The sequence below is a fragment of the Triticum dicoccoides genome, chromosome 3B (genome assembly GCF_002162155.2).
Source record: "Triticum dicoccoides isolate Atlit2015 ecotype Zavitan chromosome 3B, WEW_v2.0, whole genome shotgun sequence".
Taxonomy (NCBI): domain Eukaryota; kingdom Viridiplantae; phylum Streptophyta; class Magnoliopsida; order Poales; family Poaceae; genus Triticum; species Triticum dicoccoides.
In genome coordinates this window covers 638,299,844-638,311,361 of record NC_041385.1, presented here as the reverse complement: position 1 = coordinate 638,311,361, position 11,518 = coordinate 638,299,844, and the positions used below count along the sequence as shown (strand labels likewise).

General features: G+C 51.2%; 2 protein-coding genes across 3 annotated transcripts; one reads left to right on the top strand and one right to left on the bottom strand.

The window, feature by feature from the left end:
• The first annotated feature begins 1,807 nt into the window (after positions 1-1,807).
• On the top strand, positions 1,808-4,920 carry LOC119277566 (laccase-4-like). Its single transcript, XM_037558850.1, has 6 exons — positions 1,808-2,023; positions 2,140-2,291; positions 2,441-2,688; positions 2,816-2,944; positions 3,493-4,464; positions 4,567-4,920. The coding sequence occupies exons 1-6, from the start codon at positions 1,919-1,921 to the stop codon at positions 4,695-4,697; spliced, it is 1,737 nt and encodes a 578-aa protein (XP_037414747.1). The 5' UTR covers positions 1,808-1,918; the 3' UTR covers positions 4,698-4,920.
• A 2,625-nt stretch (positions 4,921-7,545) lies between these two features.
• On the bottom strand, positions 7,546-10,733 carry LOC119277565 (scarecrow-like protein 9). 2 transcript variants are annotated; one of them, XR_005137215.1, is made up of 3 exons: positions 10,639-10,733; positions 7,946-10,508; positions 7,546-7,861 (listed from the first exon to the last, which is right to left on the bottom strand). XR_005137215.1 is itself a non-coding variant. In XM_037558849.1 (2 exons), exon 2 carries the CDS (start codon positions 10,462-10,464, stop codon positions 8,020-8,022), a length of 2,445 nt encoding a protein of 814 aa, XP_037414746.1. In that variant the 5' UTR covers positions 10,465-10,508; positions 10,639-10,733; the 3' UTR covers positions 7,546-8,019. The 2 variants fall into 2 exon arrangements, 1 of the variants encoding a protein (XP_037414746.1); XM_037558849.1 differs by having other exon boundaries at positions 7,546-10,508.
• Positions 10,734-11,518: the final 785 nt, after the last annotated feature.

Here is an 11,518-nt window from a genome sequence, read left to right as displayed (position 1 = left end):
TTGGAAAATATTTTTGTAGTGTATCAGTTCTCTTACATGGTTGAACGGTCAAAGCTACGCTTTGAAGACCTCAAAACATCATTTTCCTTATAAACTATAGAAGAGTGATAAACAACAAGGCCGACAGAAGTGCAGGAGAAGCCACGAGCAGGAAGCATCGGTGCGTTGTTGAGTCCGGATTGCCTGCTCCCAATGAAAACAAGTGCAAGATAGAAGGAAAACGTTTGCATCCCCGGGTCGGGTTGGGTCAAGCATCCTTCTCTCCACGGGGAACAGTAGTAGTACAAGGGAAGAACTCAAGAAGGCACGCCAAAGGCACCAACTTTGTGCAGCTGGTTGCACCTACTAGATATGGATGCCTCCGTCAAGCGATCATGCAACGCAACGTTGTTCAACATACAATATTGGAGCACTGCAACCGCCTAGGTTTTCCCTCCACTGTTGGGGGGAAGAAAGAACGAAGGCAAAGGATCTCGAACTGACGTTTACTGCCTAGCGATCTTGGAGCTTTAGAGCAAGCTCAAGCTAAGCTAAAGCTAGCCACTTTGTAGGTTGGTGACGGTGACCGATAATAATCTATATTATTTTCCGTCCAAAAACTAACAACATTGTTGGTCCATCGCCGGATCTGCATCTGCTTTTGTTTTCCGAAAGCGCGCGCGACGTCCATGTTTTTCGAAATGATCTCATGATTATATTTTTTGACAGGCCGATTTGAAGGACCAAAAGTTGATGTAACAGAGGAGTTCTCCCTTCCGAAAGGAATTAATATACAGTTGTGGCGCGTGCGCCATACGACGGAATGATGTTTGATGAAGCCGCGCAACCTAACTTCGAAGGTGCCATATGCGCGCACGTACTAGACTAGATTTGTATCTAGAATAACTTTCATTTAAAATGGACGTCGACATTTTCTTCTATAAGTAACGAGGTTCTTGGCCACGCTATTGACAAATCAGCTCATGTTGAATTCTTTGCGCAAATTATCATGGATGTGATATTGAGTAAAACTTAATCAATTGTGGGCATGAAGCTATATTATGCCATAATTACTCCTACCAAGTTGATTTTGGCAACTGGTCCGTCAGTCTCACACATTTTCTTTTGTGCAATAATGCTAATGCCTCTCGGAATTCATCAATCTCAAGGAAATCAGCAAGAAATAACCAAGTACAGGGGGTCTGCTAGGGCCCCACTACATTATATTGACTTGACATTTCGACAAGCAAGTCAGGCCCAGATATTTTCCATTTCCTTTTCGAGATGTAGTACAGGGCACGGAAGGTTTCCGGATGATTTGGATTTCTCAGCCGTCGTTCTTACCTCCATCGCAACCGATTTACCACGGCAACAACTTACTTTTAGCAATCCCTAGACCCTAGCGTGCGCGCGCTTTTACCTCTCACTTTTCCCTTTTTGCACCGGATTTGAAACGCGCTGTAGTAGTACGTGACTACGCATGCAAATCAAAACCACTGTCGATGATCGATCATTTGCATGCTACTCCAAAAACATGGTCAAAAAAAGATGGATATGCATGCATGGCTGCCTGCCGGTGGCTGGCTTTAGCCACACTCCAAAGCTAGAGCCCTCCAGCTCGCGCTCGCCCGAGCTCCGGCCCTGATGGCTCATCCACCGAATCACCAAACGAGAATTGCCGCCTAAGCTGCGTATCCCACCAATCACCAATGGCCGTGCATGTACAGCCCCGAAACTAATGGCGCGGTGGTGGTTGGTGTGCCAGCTTGACACACACACCCTATATATACAAATAAACTCGAGCGCCAGTTCCACACATCCATTAATTCAGTCCGTCCTGCATCCTCACCTGGTCATCTGCTCTCTCCTCGAGAGCTCAGGGCCGTTTCCATATATAGAGCGGCTAGCTCAAAGCTAGCCTAGAGCCCTAGACGCTACCATGGCCATTACTATCTCCTCCGGTCTTCACTGCTCCCTCCTCATGGCGACCCTGACGCTGCTCGTCGTCCAGGCGCAGGGCATCACCAGGCACTACGATTTCAATGTACGTCCACGTCCAGTAGCTTGGCCTAGCTAGTGCATGCACGCATGCATGTTGTGCTTATCTGCAGGTGGTGTACGTTGTTGTTGAAACTTGAAGGCCTTGTTGATCATATGCAGATTCAAATGGCGAACGTGACGAGGCTGTGCGGCACCAAGAGCATCGTGACGGTGAACGGGCAGTTCCCGGGGCCGGAGCTCATCGCGAGGGAGGGCGACCGCGTGCACGTCCGCGTCACCAACCACGTCGCGCACAACATGTCAATCCACTGGTACGTGCGACCGACCTACATTCCCTGGCTTTACGCTTTAAGGATTTAGCTTTAGTTTATTCCGCCGTCGCCGGAGCAGACAACACGACCATTTCCGCATGCACGAAGCTTTTTTGTTCACTCACGCATCGTCGTCGCCGTCGTCGCAGGCACGGCATCCGGCAGATGCGCACCGGCTGGGCGGACGGGCCGGCGTACGTGACGCAGTGCCCGATCCAGAAGGGGCAGACCTACGTGTACAAGTTCACGGTGACCGCGCAGCGCGGCACGCTGTGGTGGCACGCGCACATCTCCTGGTTCCGCTCCACCGTCTACGGCGCCATCGTCATCCTCCCCAAGCTCGGCGTCCCCTACCCCTTCCCCGCGCCGCACAAGGAGCTCCCGCCCGTCATCTTCGGTCAGTTGTGCTGCTGCGATTCAAAACTTGCTGTTGAGAAATCAACTTGGAGGACTTAGAACTAAATCTAATTGCGCTTGTGATTTTGATCGACCGTAAAAGATGGCTTTTGTCTTGGATGGTGCAGGTGAATGGTGGTTGTCGGACACTGAGGCCATAGTCAACACGGCCCTCAAGGTGGGCGGAGCCCCCAACATCTCCGACGCGTTCACGATCAACGGCCTTCCTGGGCCGCTCTACAACTGCTCTGCCAAAGGTACGTACGTGGTGCAGTTTACCCAGCGTTTTAACTTGTTCAAGGAGAATAAAATGATACCGTGCACATCAGTGATGCTAAACCTGCAGAAAATTGTTGTGCAAAAGGTAGAGCTGCTGATAGACAAAGGTGTTTGCAGAAAGTTTGTGCTTTCTGTGCATTTTTCAGCCTTGTACTGACGTAATCACCAGAGACAAGTACGCCAGGAGGATTGCCAATCAAAATCACCAAAAGTGCATAGAACAAGATTTCGGTGTTACTTCCTTGAAACGGAAAGGGAATGGTGCATCAGTTGTTTAGGTCATTGCAATGTTACCATCACCATAACCCCCCGGTGATCGATGCCTGACCTAACATTTGGTGCGCCTTAGCGATTGAATGCTGTTGGGGCTGGCCCGTGCTACGTGATAAACAAAACATTAGTTACGCACTTACGCTACACCTTGGAATTGGGTTGTGCAAGTCGTAGTCCTAGATAGATTCTGTAGTAAAATACATACGGTAATCAACTAACTAGTTGCCGTGCATGCATGTACGAACGCATGCAGACACGTTCAAGCTGAAGGTGGAGCCCGGGAAAAGGTACCTGCTGCGCCTCGTCAACGCCGCGCTCAACGACGAGCTCTTCTTCTCCGTGGCTAACCACACGCTCACCGTCGTCGAGGTCGACGCCGTCTACGTCAAGCCCTTCACCGTCAGGACCCTGGTCATCTCCCCGGGCCAGACCACCAACGTCCTGCTCAACACCAAGCCGGCCTATCCCGGCGCCAACTTCTACATGTTCGCCAGACCCTACTCCACCATCAGGCCCGGCACCTTCGACAACTCCACCGTCGCCGGCATCCTCGAGTACCGCAACCCCGGCTCGCCCTCCGCGGCGAGCTTCGACAAGGCCTTGCCGATCTTCAAGCCGATGTTGCCGTACTTCAACGACACCAACTTCGTGACCAAGTTCACGACCAAGCTCCGCAGCCTCGCCACAAAACAGTACCCGGCGGCCGTGCCGCAGTCGGTGGACCGGCGGTTCTTCTTCACGATCGGGCTCGGCACGCTGCCGTGCCCCAAGAACATGACGTGCCAGGGGCCCAACGGCACGCAGTTCGCGGCGGCCGTGAACAACGTCTCCCTAGTGCTCCCCTCTACGGCGCTCCTGCAATCCCACTTCACCGGCCTCACCAGCGGCGTGTACGCGGCCAACTTCCCGGCCATGCCCCTGTCGCCGTTCAACTACACGGGGACGCCGCCGAACAACACGCACGTGGCCACGGGGACCAAGCTCCTCGCACTGTCGTTCAACACGTCAGTGGAGCTGGTGATGCAGGACACGAGCATCCTCGGCATCGAGAGCCACCCGCTTCACCTGCACGGCTTCAACTTCTTCGTGGTCGGGCAAGGGTTCGGCAACTACGACGCCGTGAAGGACCCGGCCAAGTTCAACCTCGTGGACCCCGTCGAGCGGAACACCGTCGGCGTGCCGGCCGGCGGGTGGGTGGCCATTCGCTTCCTCGCGGACAACCCAGGTAAACATAATTCTACGCAATCAATACGTGACACACAATGCACTAAGAACCAATTAACTTGAGAGATACTCATGTGTGCCATGGTTGTGTGTGTATGTGCAGGTGTATGGTTCATGCATTGCCATTTGGAGGTGCATACGACGTGGGGTCTGAGAATGGCGTGGCAGGTGCAGGACGGCAGCAAGCCGAGCCAGAAGCTGCTCCCCCCGCCGTCTGACATGCCCAAATGCTGAATGGACTTCATCGCGGCTGATGTTTAATTTGCGCCCCTCATTTTGATTTACTCGCCAATCTGCGATTGTTTTCTCCCGCGGGAGATTGTAGTGTGTTTAGCCCGTTCATAGCTGACTTTCTTGCAATTCTTTTTCCATTTTTATACCACTTTCTGATGAAGATGTTTTGATACTTGAATAAAAATTGCACGAGAAAATATCGAAATATTTATTTTTGTGAGCATCCATTTCTGTTAGCCCACGGGCCTTGTGGTTAATACAGCCCAACTTACATCGCTATATATATAAAGCCTATGTGTGGATGTTTAACAGGCGCTTTGGACGCCTGGTAGTGTGCATTTTGCAAACGGGCGTCTAAAGTCCGCCAAGCTGAGCCAGCCCATATGCTTGTTATTTCTTCTATTTTAAACACCCCCTAAAATAGGTGTGGGCGATATGAATCGAATTTGGAACACCTTTTTTTTTAGGGTTCGAATTTGGAACACCTGTGTTCCAAGACAACAGCGGTAACCAATAGGCTAGCTCCCCCCGCTTTGTGCATATTTGCTTTTTTCTATCTCTTATTACCTTTCTCGATTTTCCAGTTCGCTGTTCAGTTTCCCCATGTTTATATTCGTTTTTTTTCTTTTTTCTTGTTTCTTTATATTTTTTATTTGGACTTTTTTTGTTTTCCTAAATGCACCATTTTTTTCCAAAATTCCTGACCTTTTTTCAAATTCGATGATATTTTCCGAATAATAATATTTAAAAAGTTTGATGAACATTTTTTTAATTCGATTATCTTTTTTTCATTTTATATGAACCTTTTCAAATTGGATGATCTTTTCTTTTAAATCCATGAACTTTTTTCTTTTTCGTTGAATTTGTTTTTAAATTCAATAAACTTTTTGAACTTTTCTTCAAAACCATGAACATTTTTTAGTTCAGGATTTTTCTTACCATTTTTTTTTCTATTTTTCTAATGCAATCTATCTCCCTGCAATGGGCCGGCCCACCAGGGTTGGCGCCTGGGCGCCAGGGTGCTTCCCCTGGCGCCTGAAGCGCCCAATAGGAGCTCCTCACTGAACGGTCCAAGTCGCGTGCAAACCCATGAACCAGGAAAGGTGGGCCTAGTACGTCAGAGCCTTCAAAATTAAAGTACATTGAAGCTGTTCAGATTTGGTTCATCGATAACATAATTAAAGTTGTTCTGAGGAGAAAAAAAAACTATACACTGTAGCAAGTCTAACTACCATTTTCTAATGGCGAAACCACAAGTTGCACTCCTATGTTTCAGATTTGGTTCATCGATAACATAATTAAATCCTTTTCAGATCTCCCAGGTCTATGCCTCACATGACCACCGCGCACAGGATGAACGACTAGGCGAAACACTGTTCCCGCATATGACGCCCGGCTTGTCCTTTACACCGTGACACCGGATTACTTTAACAAAGCTCACAAGCACACCGCCACCGCCATCTCGCTGCACGATCGAATAAAATCTGCTGCAGCTGCGCCCTTATAATTATCCCGCTTGATCCTACCGAATCTAGCGGGAGCAGTATAATATTCAGGTGTCTTCCGCCTGATTCGCCCTCGATCGCAGCCACGAACTGCTCCACTCCACCTCCGCAGATCAGGTTCAGCGAACCTTGCCAGCCTGATGACCTAGTGTGAACGGCATATGTTGCACTCCAGTCGCTAGTAATTTGACACATTTTATCTCCGATTACTCGCGATGATGACCGCGACATGCCTTTTGTCCGTAATTGTTATCGCGGAGCTGCGGTGGCTTTCGCGGTAACTTTCAGCGGTCGCCGTCGCGGTGTTGTGTTGGACTGTAATTGTATCCACGAGTTTTACAGACTTCTCCAGACTAGCTACACCTCGGCTTGGGCTCCTTCCAAGGCGTAGATTCCCCGCAGCATCTGCGAGGTACAGTATCTACCATCGCTGTTGCAGCTTTGAGGTGTTTCTTCCTTGCAATGCAGTGCCGGCATGCCTGGATTCTTCTTTGGCCCAATCTTTTCTGCCATCTCCCCGGTGCATGAGGAATCGACGACAGTACATACGGCGAAAAGGGAGGTTGCCTAAACTTTGGTCTGATGCGCCGTTGCTTTTCAGGGGAAAGCGATGTCCATGGCGCCATGGCGGGCGATCGGTTTCAGCCAGTTGCAGCAGCAGGAGGATCAATCTCGCAAACTGTCGTGCCCAACAGTTTCACACGTTGTCGGCCATATTCTTCTAGATGCCCAGGCCTGGGTACACGTTTGGAGCTGTAGCATACACGTCTCCTGGTCCATCATGTATTTATGTGGCCGTAGCTGCGTACCTGCTGGTGGTTCGCCTGTTAATTCGCTAGGCTCAAAACCAGCAAAAAGATGAGCAATGGATAAGCAACTGAAAATTGGACAGGCAACTGAAAAGACACGACAAGCTAAACTATATGAGTTGTGGTTAGGAAGCTCAAGAACTCAGTTTGCTGGTCTATATGAGCTGGCAATAAGATTAACTATCAACCTAACATTTGGAAGAAGAAGAAAAAAACATTACTGATTGTTTCATAAAACACGCCATTTGATCGGGGTCCAAATGTATCATAGGAACCAACACTATGGCATTTTTCACACCATGACAAGTGAAAGGGCAAAAAACCAGCCAATGACTGTGTCACTCAACAGACTGGGATTTTGTATTTCACTATTATCTATCTCAAAACATTATTCGTTAGGTACAACAGCAGTCACATTTGAGTGACCAGATATATTGTATCACTCTCTGGCAAATGAGACTAACTATTGGTGACTGGTAGGACTGTGCAGCATGTAAAACAAGATTAATAAGATAAGAACGGAAGACGAAACAGTAGAGGGATATATGAGTGCACGAGCTTGCAATGCAAAGAGGCATTCTTTACATATTGGAAATCAAGACAAGGTGTATTTTACAATTTCAACCAAGCAAATGAAAAAGGCTGACCATTACTTGCTGAAACATTACTGCATAGTACTCTGGAGGAACGAATATAATACAAGACTGACAATGCAAGAAGAACCTATATGCTACATCTAACATAAGTAGCCTGCTCCACCAAAAATGCTAACTGTTCCTGTGAAAACTAACCGTGCATGGGCAGCACATACAACAGGCAGATGCTACAGGAGAGTAATCAGGTTCATCATCTGCATCAACAAACAAATGAACCATGTCACTGGTGAACAAATGTTTTTGTTCCTTTGGCGCCGGTTCAAATAGCATTTTTTTACCTACTAATGGGTTGTTGGCCAGGACCAATCAGCTCTAGAGTCCAAAAATATGAACAGGTCACCATTTACAGAAGCTAGAATTGGGGGTTCGCCTTCCATGTTGAGAGCGCGTACAGGATACGCCCCTTCCATCCTTGTAGTAACCACCCGTTGTCCTCGTCGATGATGAAATTCTTGTGGTAGCACTTCACTTTCTCCCGTGCACGCTTCATGATTTCCTGGTCCAGCGGGAGCTGCTTGAACCCAGCTCTCTGATTCCGCACCTGCCACTGCTTGTAGGTCTCTGGCCTCTCCATCCTCTCCATTCCCTCACAAGATATTACATTAATTGCCTCCCGACTGAAAATAGTCGACTCAATGAGCAGCCTCTCCTCATTATCCCTGGGAATGTTAGCCTCCAACATGTCGAAGTGAGCAGAGAACTGGAACAATGCCTCCCGGAAGCGTGAGACGAAGAATGGTGCATTATAGGATCCATTAGTGACCCCATGAATGAACACATGTGGCTTCATCTTCCTTATTGTGTTCAATACCATGTTCCTTGGGCTCTCAGCTACCACGCTCTCATCCATCAGAGTCTTGAACCTGAACATGCTGTTGACAATCAGAATCTCGTCCTTCTCAATGGGGAGATCCTCTACCCGAACAGCCTCAAATTGAGATGCGATGCCATGGTATTTGAAAGGAACTTTGAAGGTCTGAGCATAATCACTTAGATATCTTCCAATCTCCTCGATGCGCTCTGCTGGGCGAAAACCAGGCTGAGGTGTGTCTATTGCTGTGATCCGAAGTTCTGGGGGGCCTCCAGGCCTTTTACTTAGCCGTTGAATGAGACATGGCCACTGAAAGCCATAGTATACGCCGAAGTCGACAATGTGAACTTTCTTGGCTTTCTCCACAGCATTCATAATGGTTTGATTGGCAAAGTAATGAGAGATCTTCTTGAATGGGCAAGCTGCTAAGTAGAGTTGGTACGCTTTCAGAATATCAGCGCATGCAAACCGTGATATGGTATGTAACTTGTATATCTGACTTCCATTACCAGCAAGCCTCGCCTCAAGACCATTGGCAAAGCAGTGCGCCAAGCGCTGGTCACCATCACCATTGGCAGATGCATGCTGCCTGATCTGCTTCAGGAGATCAGTTGCACTCCGCCGGTCATCAATGGAAACCGACTGCGCACAATGAATGAGGAGAGTCTCCAAGTCGACCACCTCCTTCTTGGGTTGTTTGACCTGTTTCTTGCCTCGGCCCTTGCCATGGCCAGACCCTTTGCCATGGGCACCACCTGAATGAGCTGCCACATCGTGCTGTAGGGCCTCACGCAGTTCCTTGACACCTCTAGAGCATGTCTCGCCGTTGCATAGCAAGACCTTGTCCATCATCTCCCGCACAAGGTGATCCGCGTCGACCACAGGCGCTGAATGCTTGCAGCATCTCACTTCATCTGCATCCAGGTCGTCACCATAGAAATGCTTCTTTCCTCGGTGAATTGCTACTTCAGCATCAGCCTTCTCTCTCTTGACCTCCACAACCTTCTTATCTTCTTTAACCCAAACTGACGGTAAACTGTCGACGTCAATCACAAGCTTGCTCTCTTGAGGCAGAAATCTGCTTCCCTCTTCAAATCCTCGGCTGAACTGCGCTGCTTGTTGGCTCTGCAGAACAAAATCGCTCAAGCCAGCATCAGGCACAGCACCCGCCGTGCTGAGCCACGGCTCGAAGCCCTCTGAAAATGCAACGCTGCTGCCATTTGAAGATGCGAAGGAGGACGACTGCGAGAGCAACGCGTCGGGAAGAGGGTTAAATTCCATGGCGTCGTACGGCCACGCACCGCCTGCTTCCACCACGCAGCTCTCGGGGCTCAGATCCTGGTAGAACTGCGGCGGCTGCAGGAACTCCGCCGTAGGGAACTCGAGAGCGGGCGGCGCCTGCATGGCGCGGAGGCCACCGGAAGGCGCGGCGCAGTTGCAGGTGGCGAGGCTGTTGAAGGAGTTGGTGGTGACGCTGCTGCCGTCGGGACTCTCGACCGTGCTCCCGCCCGAGCAGGGCGGCTGGTCGGCGAGGATCTCGAGGAAGGGCTTCTCGGCGGCGAGCAGCGCCTGGTGGGCCGGGTAGTGATCGAACTTCTCGTCGATGTCCTCGGCCATGAGCATGCGGTTGATGTAGCCCAGCACGATGTCCGAGAACACCTCCGAGTCGTCCGGCTGCGCCTGGCCCGCCGCCGCCGCAGCCGGTGAAGAGACCAAGGCGTCTCTCGGCGGCGGCGACGACGCGCTGTCGGCGGAGGCGGGCGGGGACGGGAGCAGGGGCGGCGCCGCGGCGGCATTCAGGTAGGCGCCCGCGTCGGCGCCGTCGGGCGGGAAGAGCAGCAGCGACTCGAGCTCCTCCGCGGTGAACCCGTCGGGGATTTGGGGGTAGATTGGCAGCTTGGATCCGCCGGGCAGCGGCCCGCACCAGTCGTGCAGCGCGGCGTCCATGACCATCGATACGCCGCCGCCGCCGCCGCCGCAGAGCATGCAGGGGGTGGCGGTTAAGGCAGACAGATATTCCAATCTCCCACCTGGCAGATGCGCAAAAACAGACCGAAAAACAGCGGAGATCAGCGCGGAATCTACAGGACGACTGCTGATTCGACTCGGTCCTGACGAGGGTAGAGATATCGCGGGCCGACGAGCTCCGACGGTGCGTACCTGAGTGGCGACCCGAGGGAGGGAGGGAGGGGAGAGAGGGGAGGTGGCGGCCAGCCGAGTTTCGGGAGCGCGAGGAGGGGGAGGATAAATGGGGGAAAATGGAGGCGGGCTGGAGTTTTTGAGAGGCGCGGGATCGGCCTCGCGCGAGCCCTACGGCCTGGTGAATCGGCGGAAGTGTCGACACCCACGCGGGCGTGGCCCGCCTGCGTGGTGCGCTCCGTCCACGTCCGTCCGCGCGGTGAGCTCACGCGCAGCGGATGGCCTGCGACGGGCGGTGCGGACGGGATCGGGCGTACGTGGTGGGTCGAGTGCACGGAGGGGGCGCGCGGTGCGCCGTGGAAGTTTCGGCGAACCATCGTCTGGCCTGGCGATTGGGCCGCACGGCGCACGGGCAGCAGAGAGAGAGACGGGGACGGCCGGACGGGCGTGCTCGTGGACCAGCGGCAACGCTGGCTGAGCTGTGCCTGTGTTGATTGCTCAAGGCAATCGGGCTTGACAGCTGACTGGACTGCCGTTTGACTTCGTTGCCATCCCCGCGACTCTAATCCAGACACATGGATTTCCTGGTTAGCCTTTAAAAAACATATGTTTAACCTTTCCTCTTTTTTTTGCGGATGTATATGTTTAACCTTTCCGTGGAGAACAATCAGTGGTGAAGAAGACGACAAATGCTCATTACAAAATTAAGCAGCCATCTAATCCGGCATTGGGGGATCGGATTTGACATGGATGTCACCTTCACATCCAACAGATTAATCCATGGGTGCGGTGATAACAAATCGTAGGCCAATGGTATTGCCCATGTGTTAGCATCGGTTGGTAGGGATAGAGTTGTGTGAGGGCGTATTGCATGACTTTTTCCCTCTCTGACCAGTGAATG